This window comes from Archocentrus centrarchus, chromosome 24 (genome assembly GCF_007364275.1).
Source record: "Archocentrus centrarchus isolate MPI-CPG fArcCen1 chromosome 24, fArcCen1, whole genome shotgun sequence".
Classification (NCBI taxonomy): Eukaryota; Metazoa; Chordata; class Actinopteri; order Cichliformes; family Cichlidae; genus Archocentrus; species Archocentrus centrarchus.
This window is the reverse complement of record NC_044369.1, coordinates 27,423,744-27,443,194: the sequence shown is the minus strand read 5'-3', so window position 1 is coordinate 27,443,194 and position 19,451 is coordinate 27,423,744. Positions and strand designations below refer to the sequence as shown.

Below are 19,451 nucleotides of genomic sequence, written 5' to 3'. Positions count from 1 at the left end.
TTGTTTGCATTTATGAGCTGATAAAACATGAGTCACTCACTCATCATTAGATCCACCAAAGCATTAAAACAGTGTTAAAAGTATGAGTTGTATTAAAACGCTGTTTATATATTCATTCAGCAGAATTAATGGCAGTTTTCTATTTAAATGATATTGCTGAAAAATTTCAGTACAGTGTATATAAGGTTTACTTATTATTTGAAATAATAATAAATCCTACATAAATATTTCAATTTATAATTTTTAACCTGCGGCTCAAACTGGTTCAAAGCAGTTTTGTGTTTTAGATAAAAATCTAACATTTATGTAAAAAGACTTCAGCAACCTCGTATTGTCAAAATGCATGCTATATTAATCTCGTTAACCACAAGAAAAATGAAAGAAAATGAATTCCAAGCTGGAAACCTGAATGCTGCTGTTGTGGACGGTGACTGTGGAGTTTTTACTCTAATCCTGAATAAAGTCAGAACCAGAGGACGAGCGCGTCCTGTGCTGCTAATTTTTGTTCTTTCTGAAATCATTTCTCTCAAGTCTGGGAAATCAGGGGACACAGAAAATACCCATTCAAATTACAAACATCAAGATCTTTATTTCATTTTTATCTTTAAAAACATAGGGTTCCTGTTGTGGGAACGGGAATGTCCATTATCATCAAGCCAAAACGATGAAAATTTCCACATGCAGTTTTGTCATGTTTCCACCTAAAGCTAAATTTCAGATCTACAGGGCTAATGTTGTGTGAGAAAGTGATTTAAGCTCCTGTTGTGTTTTAACCAAATGCTGAAGTAGCACATTTTCAGAAAATTTAAATAGTTACATCTCAAAAGAAGCTTTTGCATTCCAGCATGTCGTATAAGCAAAAATCCAATAAAAATGAGTGGACGGCTAAGTTCAAAGTAGGAAACTGAAATGAAGATCCAGACAGAGCTTTGAATTGTTACAATATCTCAACAGGGGGCACTACACTGCCATCACAGATTTGGTCTCAGTTTCCATTACAGGTCTCGGTGTCTGTCCTGATGTGGCATTGATATAGTGATAGGGGTGTGTCTCAGTCAGGGCCTCCCAAGAGGAGGGTGGACATCTGCTGCCTTTGAGGTCCCGTCACATGAAATTACAGACTTAATCAAGTCCTCTCCATCTCCTTCGTCCTCCTTCCCCTCCTGCATTTTTCTCTCCATCTTCCCCCTCCTCTCTACCTCCTGCCTAATATTCTATCTCTGTCTCTGCACCCTCCCTTTTTCTTTCCAATAAATCACATTCTTTTTTTTCTCTTTGCTTTTACTCTGACTTTCTTTTTTTAGCCTCTTGCACACCTCTCCCCCTTTGTCTCCTCTCCTCTCCTTCTCCCCTGCCTCTAGGTCATAAGGAGGGAGCTGATCCAGCCTCTCGTTACTGAGTCTTACTTAAACTTAAGTTATGTCAGCTGGCCTGCAGCCAAGCTGTACCAAAGCCCTGGGGATCCAGTGACCTTAGCAATACACGAAGAGGAAATGCAAGATATACTGTAGAGTAAATAGACAAGGTATAGCTAAGAAATAAAGAGAGGATGATAAGGGAAAAGAGGATGAGACACAGGTTTTAGTGTGATACATGTTATTTGATCATTTATGCTTTAGCGGTGTTTTCTAAGTGTGTAATCCTTAAGGCTATCATGTAATCAGTTCTCAGTCAATCCTTATATTCCACAATATATCTGTGAAGAATCTTTTAACCAGCCTTCATCTTAGCCACCATGCATCTAGACCACCTCCCAGCTTTACAAGCCAGTAAGCATCTTCCCTCCCTGCTACATCAAAATGGATCATTTGGCATCGGACTAAAAATACCTACAATCGTATGATAATGAACAATTTATGTCCACTTATTATTAATTACCAAATCATTTGTCCTTCTCTATAAACAAGGTTAATTATGATTTGGTTCTCTCTTACTGGTATATGAACTGCTCAAAAAAAATTTAAAGGAACACTGAAAAAAAAAATCATGCTGGATATCTATACTGATCTGGACTGGGTAATGTGTTAGGAATGAAAGGATGCCACATTGTTTGATGGAAATGAGAATTATCAGCATACAGAGGCTGAATTCAAAGGCTAGACTGAAGTTTCACTGCAGCAACTCAAAATGGTGCTCAGTAGTTTGTATGGCCCGCACGTGCTTGTATGCATGCTTGACAACATCAGGGCTCCTAATGAGACGACAGATGGCGTCCTGGGGGATCTCCTCCCCAAACTGGGCCAGGGCATCACTGAGCTCCTGGACAGGCTGAGGTGCAACCTGATGACTTGGGATGGATCCAAACATAATGTCCCAGATGTGTTCTTTGAATTTAGGACAGATGAGCGTGGGGGCCAGTCAATGGTATCAATTCCTTCATCTTCCAGAAACTGCCTGTACCCTCTCGCTAAATGAAGCCGGGCATTGTGGTGCACCAGGAGGAGCCCAGGACCCACTGCACCAGTGTAGGGTCCAATAATGGATCCAAGGATTACATCCCAATCCCTAGTAGCAGCCAGGGTGCCATTGCCTAACCTGTAGAGGTATGTGCGTTCCTTCATGGATATGTCTCCCCAGACCATCACTGACCCACAACCAAGCTGGTCATGCTGAACAATGTTACAGGCAATCAGAATCAGAATCAGAATCTTTATTGTCATTGTACACAGAAGTTGCACAACGAAATTTAAAATGCATTCCTTTCTAGGTGCCTCAGACAATAAATAATAAAATAATAAAAATATGAGTGATAAAAATGATTACTAAAATACAGTGCACAATAGTAATTAAGATGAATCTAGCCCCAATACACACACCAACGCACGCACACAGTCAGCACTACCACCCCACATCACTGTCCAAACCACACAGAGTTCAGTTCAATGATAGCCCTGGCATAAAAGCTGTTCCTCAGTCTGTTTGTTCTGGCCTTCATTGTCCTGAAACGTCTGCCTGATGGCAGTAGCTGAAACAAGGAGTGTCCAGGGTGTGAGGGGTCCTGGAGGATGTTCTGTGCCCTCCTCTGGCAGCGGGCATTGAACAGTTCCTGGAGGGAGGGCAGGGGACAGCCTATGATCTTTTGAGCCGTGTTGATGATTCGCTGGAGTGTTTTCCTGTCTGCTGCTGTGCAGCTGTTGAACCACACGCACAGACAGTAGGTCAGGATGCTCTCTACACAGCAACGGTAGAAGGACACCAGCAGATTCTGGGTCAGATAGTTGCTCCTAAGAACCCTCAGGAAATGCAGTCTCTGTTGGGCCTTCCTGTAAATGCTGGTCGTATTGATACTCCAGGTCAAATCATCCTGCAGATGTACTCCCAGGAACCTAAAATCTGAAACCAGCTCCACTTCATCCCCCTCGATGAACAGAGGTTGAATGACATGTGTTGTCCTCCTAAAGTCTACTACCATCTCCTTTGTCTTAGTGGTGTTCAGGATCAAGTTATTCTCACTGCACCACCTTGACAGCCGCTGCACCTCGTCCCGGTATGCTGACTCATCCCCGCCTGATATGAGCCCCACCACAGTGGTGTCATCGCAAACTGTAACGTTCTCCACGGCTTCTCCAGACTCTTTCACTTCTGTCACATGTGCTCAGAGTGAACCTGCTCTCATCTGTGAAAAGCACAGGGTACCAGTGGTGGACCTGCCAGTTCTGCTATTCTATGACAAATGCCCATCAGGCTCCACGGTGCCGGCAGTGAGCACAGGGCCCACTAGAGGATGTGTGGCCTTCAGGCCACCCTCATAAAGTCTGTTTCTGATTGTTTGGTCAGAGACCTTCACAGCTGCTGGAGGTCATTTTGTAGGTCATCCAGTTCCTCCTTACGCAAGGTGTATGACCTTCTTCTACAGCCCTGTCCAGCTCTCCTAGAGTAGCTGCCTGTCTCCTGGAATTTTCTCCATGCTCGTGAGACTATGCAGAGAGACACAGCAAACCTTCTGGCAATGGCTCATATTGATGTGCCATCCTGGAGGAGTTGAACTACCTGTGCAGCCTCTGTAGGGTCTAGGTATCACCTCATAGACAGACACTGACCCTAGCCAAATGCAAAACTAGTGAAAAAACAGTGACAAAAGACGAGGAGGGAAAGACCATTCCTGTTTTGGGGGTTGTCTCAATGTTGCCCCTCTAGTGCACCTGTTGTTAATTTCATTAACATCAAAGCAGCTGATTAAAAATTGTTGTTTTTTTGTAGTATATATTATATAGTAAGTATATATTATAGGAGAGAAACATGACACTCAATGACTCCTGAACAGAAATCTTTAGAGGACCAGACACTCCACCACAACATGCAACTAAGGACTGAAACAGTGACAACAAGCTTTTTAAAAATCTTACATTTTATCATGTCAGAAGACTATTAGCATCCTATTCTAGTTAGCAATCAGAAAGATATTGTACACAGCCTTAGCTAACTAAAACCACTTGCTAATGTTAGCAAACTGTTGTAGTTAGTTGAGGGAAGTGTATATTTTCCTAAATAACTGCAAATATAGTGTTACTAAGCTTTCTACATACATACAGTGCACTAAAATACCAATTCCATACTGGCTTTAGTTTACCTCAAAGAAATATAGCAGTCTAAAACTGACTTATCAGTGAAAACACGGGTCTGTTTTTTTTTCTTAACACTTTTAACTAGAAATAATCCGACAGCATTGGGTTAGGGTCATCACCAATGATGACTTGGACCTATGGGGTTAACTACTTGGGAGTAAGTCCCACCACACAAAAGCTTTTAGGCATTAATTAGTCTTTTGCTAACATACGAAACTAATAAGGATGCTCCTTCACGGTATTCCAGCAGAGAGGCATGAATTGTTCTGCCCTCTGGTGTGGGTGGGACATCAGTGTGATCTGTCTCTACAGAGAAAAGAGTAACTCTTTTTTTGACAGCATATTGTGCTATGTTTGCTTTCTCAAACATTATTCACACACTTAAAAAGTCACCACTGCTGCAGCAGAAACTCGTAAGTTTTGATGACCTGGGGATTTATGATTCAGCCAAAAAAGTTTTAAAAAATCTGAAAAGGGGTTTCTCCAGTGAATATAGGCAAATGATTGTGACACCAGTTAAACACAACTTTAAAGTCAAACTTAGCTTTTTTTGTGTGTGACTTCATGGTAAGTTCTGGTTTGCCTTTTCATAGAGTTCATCCTTAAACTCTGTTCAGTGAAGGTCGTATTGCCTGAAGCTCATAGAAAGTACATGGATCTTTAATTTTAATCACCAAAAAAAAATTTAAAATCAGCGCCATCTGCTCGACAGAGATCACAAATGCAGTGATTAAACTCAGATACACAAACATGCACATATCATGCTTTTTAATTTGCATCAGCCTTGCACACTCCCTTAAGGAAAAGCCCATCACAGTTCTGCTAATCCTTACCCCAATTACACACACACACACACACACGCACATTTTCTGTGATAGTCCATGCTTCCACTCACCCATTGCAAAGAATGGTATCCCCAGCAGTGTAGAGTTGAACTTCCCATCCGATATGAAGAAGATCCCTGCAGCTGTCACGTTGGCGATGCAGATGGTCAGCACACCCAGGAGTCCCAGGAATGGTTTCCCCCTCAGGCAGTCCCGCATAGAGCTGGAGATAGTGGCAGCCAGGAGCACCAGCACCAAGCTAACCAGCACCTCCCCCTTGGCCAGCAAGCCTGTCTGGTGGAAGTCCCGCCATAGGCTGAAGGATGTGAGTGACTGGATGTGGAGCTGGTCTGGTGCGTGGGGGGCCTCGGCTGTGGACAGTCGGCTGGCCAGGGCGCAGAACTCGTTCTCCCAGCGCTCTGCAATAGCATCCTGCACCACGGGTCCGTGGTTTCGGAGGTAGTATGTGATCTGGACAGCACGAGCAAACTTGACCTGCTGGTCACGGGTGTTGGGTGAGAAGGACACGCCGCCCAGCTGGTGCCCAATGAAGGCCACACGGCCATCCTGCATGGAATTCAGAGATATTTGACATTAACTGTGATTAAAGATGTTTTTCATGGATGGGACAGGAGTCATATAACTTCAAGAGCAAATGTCCTGCTTTTGACTATCCTTTCTTTCTGACACCAGCTGTACTTTTGCTCTGTTTGCTCTACTTTTTAATATGAACCCACCTCACAGCTGTGGACAGGACTGGTGCTGCTCTACACTAATTTTTAAATGAATCAAATTATACTGCACATGCAAAGCATCACAGTGACAAGAGTTTGGAGATAATGTCCAAGAATAATCGTGCAGGAGGAGTTCATCAACTGACATGTATCTGAAATTATTTACATGTTTTCCAAAAAAGGTCATTTTTGCTTTTTCCTCAAACACAAGGTTATAGTTAAGTTTTCCCAGTGGGGTTGGGGTCGTCACAGATGAGGATTTAGACTAATTTAAAACTTCTGGGAGGGTCAGAGTTGGTTGACAGCCAGCCGCACCCCCAACCCTCATCACACACCCCTGCAGCAGTCTCACTCTGACAGATGAACATTATGAAAGAGAATTTTAGCAAAGTAAACACAGTAAATAGTTAAATACCATAAATGTAACCGACTGTTTTAAGGCGACTAAACAAACAATATCTATTTATAAAACAATTTCACTACTAAACTGCAAGAAGCACAGTACTACACTGAAAATACCTCCAGTAGAAAGTTTATTTCATGTGAGAAAGAAAATACACCCTCTTTCAATTCTAATGTTTTACGTATCAGGACACAATCAGAAGTCATCTGGTCCTCAGTAGGTCCTAAAATTAGATCAATACAACCTCAAATTAATAAAAAAAATCATAATACATTATCCAGTGTCATTACTTAACAATTTAACAAAAACTTAATTTGACAGAAATTATGTGAAACAGGGTAAAAAGAGGGTAAGTAGCAGCCAGGTGCTGCTAATGAGTTCATTTGATTAAGTGATCATCAGAAAGTGTGAACACCTCTATAGAAGCAGAGGTTTTACTGGTCTGGGACATTCAGCAGCAATTTGTGCTGCACATCAATCTGAGAAGGATTATATGGCCACTTCCAACCAATTTGAAGTCCATCATTCTCCAGTGAGAAAGATTATTCACAAGTGGAAAATATTCAGGACAGCTGTCAATCTTCCCAGGAGAGGAAGTCCCAGCATTTTCACCCCAAGGTCAGAGTGTGCAATGCTCAGAGAAACAGAACAAAAAGTGACGGCCACATCTCAGATACTACAGGCCTTAGTTAACATGTTAAATTAGAAAAAAGATTGAGCAAGTACGCCTTGTTTGGAAAGGTCTGAAAGCCTCTTCTCCCTAAAAAAGAACATGGCAGCATGGCTCAGGTTTGTAAGGTTGTATCTAAACAAAACACGAGACTTCTGGAATAATGTCAAGTGGAGAGAATAACAAGCATATCGGTACAAACACCTCCTACTAACTGTCAAGCACAGTGGTGGAGGGGTGATAATTTGGTCTTGTTTTGCAGATACAGGACCTGGGCACCTTGCAGTCACTGTATTACAGTCAAATGTCAAACTATCTCCCACAGCTAAAGCTCGGCCCAAACTGGATCCCTTAACAGGACAGCACAGCATCAAATCTACAAGAGAACTCAAGCTGCTGCAATGGTCCAGTCAAAGTCCAGACCTGGATCCAAATGAAAGGCAGTGGTTGGACCTAAAGAAGAGTGGGCCATAATTCCCCTGTGATGATATGAGACTGATAAAGACACACAGAAAACGACATCATTGTTGCTGCTGACAACAAGCTGTTGAATCATGGGAGGGACGGTGCCATATCATATCGTCTGCAGTGGTACTGATATAAATTTTTAGATGATGTAAAAATGTTGTATCATATCATTGCTACAGCAACGCCGTGCATTTATGTGTTGTGCTCAATAATGACACAAGCGTAGGCATGTCTGGGAGCAAGAGCCATAGGTCAGCGTCTGGTGAAGATTTCGCACCTTTAGGAGATTTAGGAGCTACTTCAAATATCAAAGCGCAGTACTTTGCAAAATATCCAAGAACTTGTTGCACTCCAGATGTCAGAAAGAGCAAAGAGTGAAATTATTGATGCAGTACCATGGTGGAAAAGCAGGACTTTAAGCAGCTGGTTAAAAGGTTTGACCCAATCAGTTTTATTTATGTGACAGTACTGTACATCTCCTGATGAGTTACCAGAATAAGCTACTTTAGTTATTGTTAACTAAAGTGTTAAGCAGTCATGTTATGCTTAAATTTTCCATTGAAATTGTTATCTACACTAGTTTTGTGCTTACATTTGACTTATGCTGCATCACTACTATTGCACAATAATGCTGCTGCTGGTACCTTATATCAATAGATTGATACATTGATTGTCACAGCAATGACAGTGGATCATTGAAATAGAAGGATGGGAAATGCCCTTCAAATTTACTCGCTTTTATACATGCTGCTCGGTTCAAGCAGCAATAAAACTTTCACTATTTTTTCTATATTGACAGAAATATTGTTAGCGCAAATTTTCTTGAAATATTGTGATATAATTCTGATACAATAAGATAAAAGATATAATTCTCTCCCACCGTAATCATGGGGCTTATTAGTTTTCACACCCTCTGCATTTTGGCTTAGTTTTTGTTAAATAATACATATGTTAATAATTACAGGGCATGTGTGATTGCTCATCTGATGTTGTTAAAAAATTTCAGAACCTGCAAGGGCCAGACGATTTCTCATTATACCCTGATATATAAAACCTTAGAAGTTCAATTCAATTCATTTCAGTTTTATTTATATAGTGCCAAATTAGGGCTGTGAAATTAATCACATTTTGATTTTTTATTATTAAAATGATGTCACTTTACACTCTGCAAGTATACTCTTAGGCCGAAATTATGCTTCTGCATCGGGTCTTTGTGGCACTTACGCAGTAACCAGAAACCCCCCTGAATTCGACACAGTAACATACGGCGTAATCTGACCTGCACCTCACGAGAAATGTAACACGTCACGGCGACGCAGCTCGCAACAATTCTGATTGGCCCAGACAGGACCACAGATTTCTCCTGTGCACTTCTGACTACTTTTCCCCGGAGTTTTTGAATTTATCAGTGAGAGAATAAGAATCACAGTCTCAGTATAAGGAATAATAATCACAGCATCAATATTCTTCTCCTCACATACAAGTTCTTGAATAATCAGGCCCCATCTTATCTCAAAGACCTCATAGTCCCATATCACCCCAACAGAGCACTTCACTCTCAGACTGCTGGCTTACTTGTGGTTCCTAGGATACTTAAGAGTAGAATGGGAGGCAGAGCCTTCAGCTTTCAGGCCCCTCTGCTGTGGAACCAGCTCCCAGTTTGGATTTGGGAGACAGACACCCTCTCTATTTTTAAGATTAGGCTTAAAACTTTCCTTTTTGATTGATTATAGTTAGAGCTGGATCAGGTCACCCTGAACCATCCCTTAGTTATGCTGCAATAGGCCTAGGCTGCTGGGGGTTCCCATAATGCACTGAGTGTTTCATTTTCATTCACCTCTTTTCACTCTGTGCTTATACTCCACTCTGCATTTAATCATTAGTTATTATTACTCTCTGGCTCTCTTCCACAGCACGTCTTTTTTTCTCTCCCCTCAGCCCCACCCAGTCACAGCAGATGACCCCCCCTCCCTGAGCCTGGTTCTGCTGGAGGTTTCTTCCTGTTAAAAGGGAGTTTTTCCTTCCCACTGTCACCAAGTTGACTGTTGGGTTTTCTCTGTAATTATTGTAGGGTCATTACCTTACAATATAAAGCACCTTGAGGCGCCTGTTTGTTGTGATTTGGCGCTATATAAATAAAATTGAATTGAACTGAATTGAACTGAATTGAACTGAATTGAACGGAATAAGGACTCACAAATGCCAACAAATTCCTTGAGGGAGATTGCCGAAACTATCAGAATGGACGTGAGGGAATGAACAAAGAAGTGGAAAAACTAGAGGGACAAATGTTCAAAAAAAAGAAAAAAAAAACTGACCCAGGAGGGAAAAGAGTCCCAGCATATTATTTTGTTTCTGTCGGCCGCGCAGCATGTTAAACACCGGGATACGACTGCAGGGTAATTAACACAGATTTGCTGCATGGTGGGATCTGCATCATCCACAACACAAACACCGCAGCGTCTGAAGCTGAATGTGTTTTCTGTTTGCTCTGGGCTATAATGGGCCAGCCTGACTGGAATCAGGGGCGTTGAATTAGTAGAGTAGACAGTAGAGACACGTCCATACCAATATCAAATAACACCTGTTATGTCCCTACCAATCACGGGGCAGGATTAGCAAGGGACGGTAGGGAGATGTCCCTACCAATATTTACTCCACGGGTGTCATTAGCACCTCACCAGACCCTGATTTGTCACCTAGCCTGCCCCGGAAACCGATTTGACTCACATCCCTACCAATGTTAATACAAATCTTTGAATACATGTGAAGGATCTGTCAGTATGTTGTGGCAGTCACTAAAATTTTAGCAAATTTATTTGGCCTAAATAATTTGGTCCCATTTCTTCGTAGAATTATTAGTCGTGATAACTGGCATTACCTTTCTACTCATATATACTTATTTATGATTTGTTTAATTTACAATGTAGTTATTTATATTGCAACTTATTTATATATTTTTTATATATTATTTATATTTTGTATTTTATTTATATATTCTTTATTTTATTTTAAACTTAGTGTTTATTTTCAAGTGATTGTAAAAGTGCACGAGATTTCAAAGTATCACTGTTCTTTAAGTGCAATTAATGCAGTGTTTACAAAGTCAAGGAGTAATCGTGTTAAATAATCGTATTTCAATATTGACCAAAATAATTGTAATTATGATTTTTTCCATAATTGAGCAGTCTTATGCCAAATCACAACAAGCAGCTGCCTCGAGGAGCTTTATATTGTAAGGTAAAGACTCGACAAGTGAAAGGAGGTGAATTTTCTGTGGTGACCTTTTTGATGTGTCAAGGGATTTGTAATCACGGTGACTTTATGTTGAGGTAATTATTCTAATCATGCACACACTCTATCAAAGCTATAGGCTCATTCACCATGTTTAATAATATAATTATTTAAAACTATTTAATCAGGAAAACAAGACACACGCCAGTCCTCCACTCCTGCATCACAGCATCCTGTTGCTCCAACCAGAACAGTTTCAGCTTTAATTTGCAGCTTATTGTAGATATAATTTATCTTGTCATGAACACAATAATCCTGCACAATCAAACAGTCGCAATGTGTTTCACAGCGGGGAGCTTGATATAAATCTGAGGCTTCCACATAAATAAATCCCTGTGATTGTTTGCTTCATATTCTGTAAACAGTTGACTTCATTGTAAGGAGAAATGAGTTATTCCACTCTGGCATTATGTGGGCAGCAGAGTAAATTGATGGTGGTGGACACTGCACCTGGATTCACACAACTGAGCCCATCCAGGTTTCCTCTCTGAGACTTCATAACCGTCTGCTTCAAATCGATCGATTTATGAGGGCGAGATCTGCATGTTATTTTTAAGCTGTATCATTATTCTAAAACAATCCCAACTCAGTGCTTCAGATTTGTCATTTCATGACAGTGTACAAGTGTGTTTGTGTAATGTAATCACTCAGTAATTGCAGAGGGAAAGCTTTAGCTCCAATATCACTTGTGTAATTTCATAAAGCTCAAATTAATCTACCACACTGACTTCCCAGCTTTTCCAAAGCATTTCAAATTAATCTCAACAGTCACAGCACCCTTATGTATACTTAAATGTCTGCATGCCGCACTGAGCCAATACATGCTCAGACTGTGCAGTCTTAAACACACATGTGCCTCTGAAGCGCTAAAAAAGTGAATAATGCGACACAACACGGGCAACAATTTCAGTATCTGCAGAATTGTCAGCTTTGTTTTCTATTCTTGTGTGTGGCTGTCCTCATAAAGACCAAATACAGCTGCATATGAGAGAGTGGGGCCAGGTGGAGACAGAGAGACAAAACAGGAACTGCATGTGATACATGTGTTGAGTGATATGTGAAAAAGAGGGAGCTGACACCTCACTGCTTTCTGAAGAGAGGTGGAGGTGACTGCTGGGAGAGGTGGAGGAAGAGGTTTCATGGTTCAAGGAACAACTTAATCAGAGTTCTCTGCTCTGGCATCATATTCAACATGTGTTTATATGATCATTTGGTTCAACGAGCTACCTACACATTACAAAATAATGATAATAATCATAATTAGGTTAAGTAGACCTAAATATCACAAAAGTTTGTATTTTTAGACACATGCAACATCCAGTAAGCTAGCTAAGATTCATTATTAGCCAGCTGTTACCATTAATATATTTTAAATACAGTCTAAAAGCAGAACTAAAGAAGCTTTTAAAAAAAAGAGTGAGGCAGATAGCATGACTTAAAATGATCTACCTTCAGTTGTTCGTCTTATATGTGGCCACCCATGTTCTGTATATATGGTAGGCTAATCATTCAGCACTCTCTGTGTGCTCTGACTGGCAGCAGTGTGTCTGAAGGCCGACGCAGTGAGAGCTACACCTCAGCCAGACACCTTTTCTGACTCTGACACAGCGTTTGGTACTGAAGGTGGAGGGTGCTCCGTTAGCTCCCCGGCAGCACTGTGTCTGACAGTGTTTGTTGTGAAAACGAAGCCTAAAATGCTAAAATGTTTTCACTATTTGATTGTACAGTACCAGTCAAAACTTTGGACACGCTCACTCTTTTGACAGGCACTGTATAAAATTATTTAGGATATTTGTTAGCAAACATAACCCCAGCTAGGTTGGCAGTGACTGGGTGGATGTTAGGATAGTAACCTAAACCAAAGCCTAACTCTAAGATGGTAGCCAGTAGTGGATTTAAGGGGGTGAATGATAATTTCACAAGCTGTACAAGTCAAAGTCAAAAACAATAAAGGATTATAAGGTAAAAACTGAAATAAGTACGTGATCAAGACCTTTTCATTCAAGACCTTTTAAAACGCTGAGTCCTAAACCCTAACCTGTGTTTTAGAGAGCTCACAGAATTATGTCTTCTTGTTAATGCCTCATGTCATGTTTTCCTTTTGTGTCTTGAAAGGCTCAGTTTCGTAGTTTCGGGTTCCTTAAACTCCTTACGTTGTCTTCACAGTAAAGAAGAGCAGCAGCTAAGGTCTGCTCACACACCCTTTGAATGGGGTGGAGTGTTGCCAGATTGCCGGTGACAAATGGTTTGAAATTACATGTCATGCATGGAACATGCATTTCATAGATGATCCTGCTAATGAACACTTAAAATTCACAGACGCTTGGATTACAATTATTCATAATAAGATTTGACAGTCACATAAATTAAAGGAGTTTTCTTGGAGAAAACAGCAAAACAAGAGTTTTTGGCAGATATGGTAAAATGCTACCAGGATAAGATACTGAGACCATAAACTGTTTATAAATATGTTAAGTTGTTTCAAATTATATCCGCAGTGCAATATAGGAATTCCATTTCTGCAATATTTTGGTTTCACTTCTGAACAGTGGGAGGAAGCTGTGCTACGCTAACCTCTCAAGAGCTACCAGACCACCAGCAACATGTCTAGGACTAGAGTTAGGGTTGAGTTTTGAGTTACATGAATGAATTATGAATGAACGAATGAATGAATTAGTTCATTAGTTATTTATGTCACCCATCCATCCATCTTCTTCAGCTTATCCAATTCAGGGTCATGGGGGAGCTAGGACCTATCCCAGCTCTGATAGGCCAACAACTACCACGGACTGGTCACCAGTCTGTTACTGGGCTAACACAGAGAGGCAGCAGGAAACCATTCTGACAATCACAACTATGGTCAGTTTAAAATTGTAATTAATCTAATATACTCAACATACTACACATAAAAATAAAAACTCCCCACTCCTCCTGCAGGTAGTCTTTCTCTTTGAGTGAATGAACAATGAAGTGGAAAAACTCGAGGGACAAATGTGTTCACAACTGGCCACACTGCATGTAAAACACCGGGACACGGCAGCAAGGTAATTAACACAGATTTGCAGTGTATTTACAAATTCAGCAGTAATTGTGTTAAGTAATCAAGATTTCAATATTGACCAAAATAATCGTGATTATGATTTTTCCATAATCACACAGCCCTACAGAAGCTTGCGCAGTATCTTAGCTGTTCCCAGGACTGTGCTCTTCTGGATAGAGTTCTTGGATGTTGTTCCTGGAATCTGCTGGAGCCATTCTCCCTATTTTGGGGGTCACTGCCCCGAGTGTTCCACAGGGACCACTGTGACCTTTACCTTCCACATCCTCTCTAGTTCTTCTCTGAGCCCTTGGTATTTATCGAGCTTCCCGTGTTCCTTCTTTTTGATGCTGCCATCACTTGGTATTGCTACGTCTATCACTACGGTTTTCTCCCTCTGCTTATCCACCACTATGATGTCCAGTTAGCCATCACCAGTTTGTCTGTCTGTATCTGGTAGTCCCACAGGATCTTAGCTCAGTCATTCTCAACCACCTGTGGGGGCATACCCCATTTTGACCTCTGGACTTCAGGTCATACTGGGCACAGATGTTCCTGTATATTATGCCAGCCACTTGGTTATGGCGTTCCACGTATGCTCTGCCTGCTAGCACCTTGCACCCTGTCTCAGGTGTATCTCTGCACAGTCTGCACCTGGGGTCTTCCCTGGTGTGGTAGACCCCAACCTCTATCAATCTTGTGCTTAGAACTTGTTCCTGTGCTGCCATGATTAGTGCCTCTGTGCTGTCTGTCAGTCCAGCTTTGTCCAGCCATTGGTAGGACTTCTCTATGTCACCCATTTCTTCGATCTGTCAGTGCTACATGCCGTGCAGAGGCCTGTCCTTCCATGATGGTTCCTGGTCTTCCTCCTCTTCTTTCTTGGGTTTCTGCTGCTCGAGGTACTCACTAAGCACATGATCCTTCGTGGCCATCTTCCTGATGTACTCATGGATTTTGTTGTTTCATCCTGGATAGTGGTTCTGACACTCACTACTCCTCAGCCTCCTTCCTTCTGCTTATCGTACAGTCTCGGGGTGCTGGATTTGGGGTGAAACCCTCCATGCACAGTCAGGAGCTTTCTTGTGTTGATGTCAGTTGATGTCAGTGGCTTCTATCTCCTGCTTTGGGCAGCTTATTATCCCAGCAGGGTATCAGATAACTGTCAGGGCGTAGATGTTCTTCGCCCAGATCTTGTTCTTCCCATTCAGGTGACTCCTCAGGATTTGCCTTACTCTCTGCTATAGTGTGGTGTTTTACACATTTCAATATGAAATTGTGGACCCATGTCATTTTGTTCAGGTTGGAAAAACTTAGTAAAACAGGAGTTCTGATCAACATGAACCACAATCTTGAGTCTATTTATGTTCAAATTGTATAAAGATTATTAACTTGAAATATTTTTAATACAGACTTTCATTTCTACTAATTATACTACAAATTATTGTTTTAATTTTTGCTGATGTGGTTTGCTAAACAATAAAGTTAATGAAGAATTTAAACAAACAGGGACGTTACCTCTGATCTGGGAATAACAGGACAAGAATATTCAGTTTGAAGGGTTGTTGTAAGGCAAATTTTGGCTTGGGAATTGAGAAAAAATAACAAACTGCCCAAATGAAAAGTTTCTCTTTCTGCTAACACTGAAATAAGTCATAATCTGTCACAATTTATACAGTCTTCTGCTTTCTAGACATTTCATGTCTCCTGATTAATTTGTAGCCTTTGTAGACTGTTTTCTCACGTCTGTCCTCCATGGGTGAGACTTGGTTAGGTTTGATCAACTAAAACTGCTCAAGGTAGCAAATATTATACTATCATTATTACCATTTTAGTAAGAAGAAACCAACAGTGGAGGGATGCCAACAGTGTACAGTCACGGCCAAGATTTTGGCAGCAGGACAAAGTTTGTTTTTCATGCACTTTACCATTTCAAATTTTATTCAACTTTTTTTTTACATGTTTCTATATATGATATGGTGTGAACAAAAATCACAAGGATTTCCTAAGTTAGTGATGTGGTGACACTGACAATGTTTAATGTTATTATACCAAAATTGTGGAATTCCTTTGTATAGTTTTTAAAAAATTAACTATAACTTATCTTATAACATTAGTGCCACTTTTTGTAACAAGCAGAAGGCATTATTTACTAGAGCCCCACAGGCCAATATTTGCTTAACAGAATATATTCATCCACTTAAACAGGAGCTGTTATAATAACAGACTGGACTATTGAAAAAGGCATATCTGAGATAATATTAAAAAAAAAGTATTTCCCTAGCATTGTTTGTTCAGCAGAGAGCACTGGATGTAAATTTTTCATCTGTTACGTGTTCTGCTCAATATATACTATATATCCAAAAGTATTCACTCATCCATCCAAATCATTGAATTCAATCACTTCCACGGCCACAGGTGTATAAACCAAGCACCTCGGCATGCAGACTGCTTCTACAAACATTAGTGAAAGAATGGGTCGCTCTCAGGAGCTCAGTGAATTCCAGCGTGGTACCATGATAGGATGATACCTGTGCAACAAGTCCAGTCATGAAATTTTCTCACTACTAAATATTCCACAGTCAACTGTTAGTGGGATTATAACAAAGTGGAAGTGATTGGGAATGACAGCAACTCAGCCACAAAGTGGTAGGCCACGTAAAATAACAGAGAGGGGTCAGTGGATGCTGAGGTGCATAGATTGCAGAAGTCAGCAACTTTCTGTTGCTACAGACCTCCAAACTTCAGATTAGCTCAAGAACAGTGTGTAGAGAGCTTCATGGAATGGGTTTTCATGGCCGAGCAGCTGCATCCAAGCCTTACATCACCAAGCTCAATGCAAAGCATCGTATGCAGTGGTGTAAAGCACGCTGCCAGTGGACTCTAGAGCAGTGGGGATGTGTTCTCTGGAGTGACGAATCACGCTTCTCCATCTGACAACCTGATGGATAAGTCTGGGTTTGGTGGTTCCCAGGAGAACGGTACTTGTCTGACTGCATTGTGACAAGTATAAAGTTTGGTGGAGGGGGGATTATGGTGTGAGGGTGTTTTTTTTAGGAGACATGGATTAGCAATGTGCAAATTTCCCCTTCATGGGATCATTAAAGTTTATCTTATCTTATAAAGTTTGGTGTGGAAGAACATGACTGGCCTGCACAGAGTCCTGACCTCAACCCAATAGAACACCTTTGGGATGAATTAGAGCGGGAGCCAGGCCTCTTCATCCAACATCAGTGTCTGACCTCACAAATGTGCTTCTGGAAGAATGGTCAAAAATTCCCATGAACACTCCTAAACCTTGTGGAAAGCCTTTCCAAAAGAGTTGAAGCTGTTATAGCTGCAAAGGGTGGGCCCACATCATATTAAACCCTATGGATTAAGAATGGGATGTTACTCAGGTTCATATGTGTGTGAAGGTAGACGAGCAAATCCTTTTGGCAGTACAGTGCACATTTGGGTTTACAATTTATATATTTGTTTGTGTAAGTAGGTTATATACAGCTAATGGGGATTATAAAACTAAATTCTCAATATTGGTATGAACCAGAGAAATCCAGTGTTGTTGGACTGTAGTCCACACACAATGACAGGGTTGTTTTTATTTACTTATTTATCAATTATTTATTTACCCTAATAATAGATTTAAGGGAACATTTGAGGGAAATTGAGAGTTTTCATAATTAATCACTAAGGTAGCACAAGAAGTTATTTAATGATGCAGTCAGTAATGATTTTATGGTTTGAATAATCTAAAAATATTAACCTTATCTTCTGAGCAAGAGATAATTTGTGTAAGAGGTGTAAAATCTATTGCTTCTCCAAGCTTATTAAGCAGCTGGAGAACAGTTGACATCTGTATGACCTGAGACAAGGTTTGGGCTGGCTTTTATAATTGATATTCAAAAGGTAATATACAAATGATGATATCATGCTTTTCAGATCAAGGGAGGAAGAACTTCCAGCTTAGCGGAGCACCTAAAAGTGGAGCATCATCCAGATCTGTTTAAAGAACTCAAAGTAAGTGAAGTTCATTTTGTTTTGGTATCAAAATAAGTGATGAGGATTATGGAATACTGCTGGTACTGCTACCGACGACTACATTTCTGGTACCTTGACATCCCTATTGAGTTCCCTCAGTTCACATTTCTCATGTTGCTTATTTCTAGATGCTGATATGGTTCAAATACAATGTATTTACTAGGTACATTTCACCTTAAAAGGTTGCTCTGTTTCAGTGTCTCCGTTTCTGTATATCATCATATTTTTATTTAGAGCACAAAAGTGAAAACATAGCAGACAGAACATTTATTTTAAGAGCCTTCTCCGAGGAACAAAACTTGGAAAAAAGTTTTTTCAAAGATTATTTCTGTACAAAAATATGCACAGAAATAAACCCTGGCTGTGACATCAAAGAGCACGATGAGGCATTAGAAGTCAAAAAAATGAATTAGCCCAGACAGCTCGTCACACTGGCAGACAGCAAGGAGGAGGATTCAGGAACACGGAGAGTGCAGAGTGATACAGCGCAGCGAGAGCTGGTGGAGAAGGAGGTCACATAAACCTCCAAGAGTGAAATACTGTAGTTCGTGTTGGAGAGACTTTAGTGATGTGAGTAAGCCTGGGAGCATACATGCACATGATATTAAAGAAAACTTGTATCAGGGAATTTAAAAATTCTTTTTATCTAAAGACTCAAGCCAGCATATGCACAGGTGAAGACTAGGCTGGACGATATGAGCAATATAAGCATTGGCAATGGTAAATTGATAAGATGAGAAAATTTGATAATTGATGCCGAATTTGGAATTGTTTTATATTAGAAAAACACGCTTTATTCTAATCTTTCGGTATCAAAAGTCAAATAGTTGGAGAGATGAAAAGTTTCTCTAAAGCATTTTATGCTATTATGCTGGACAAAGTATCTTAACAGTATTGACAACTTGAAACGTCGGCCATCACCCCAATACAGTGAAGTCAAAAAAGCCCATTTAAATAATAAAATCATCTTCAAAGACCATGATCTGATTTTCCTTAAATTGTACAAGCAACAGTTTCTATAAGTGGCACAGTACTACTAAGCAAAATGAGAAGCCAAGCATAGTGTCGATTCAGGTAGGCCATGAAGTCCAGTTAAACCACGATCCTGACAGATCATCTCATCTCAGCGCCCAGCACACATAGAAGGGTAAGCCACAGACTCAGCTGGTCACTGGCACACCATCTATTTAAGCTCTTTAACCTGCTTTCTGCAAATTGCTTTGAAACCAATCTGTACCCCAAATTCTCCTGTTGTGTATCTGAGTTAGTCAGTGTCATATCTGTTGTCATTGATGCCTGCTCTGCTCTGTGCTGGGTCTTGCTGCTGCTATCAGCAGTCTTCCTATTAAATAAACTGTACAATAAAAAATATTGAGCCACACCTTTGAATTCAGATGCTTTCAGTCTCGTTGCTGCAGTTG

General features: G+C 40.6%; 1 protein-coding gene across 1 annotated transcript in view; it reads right to left on the bottom strand.

The window, feature by feature from the left end:
* ptchd4 (patched domain containing 4) overlaps nt 1-19,451 on the bottom strand; it is a 63,945-nt gene that overhangs the window by 38,821 nt on the left and 5,673 nt on the right. Inside the window, exon 2 of the mRNA XM_030722227.1 lies at nt 5,461-5,956. Coding sequence (XP_030578087.1) covers nt 5,461-5,956 — 496 coding nt within the window. The remainder of the gene's footprint in view (nt 1-5,460; nt 5,957-19,451) is intronic.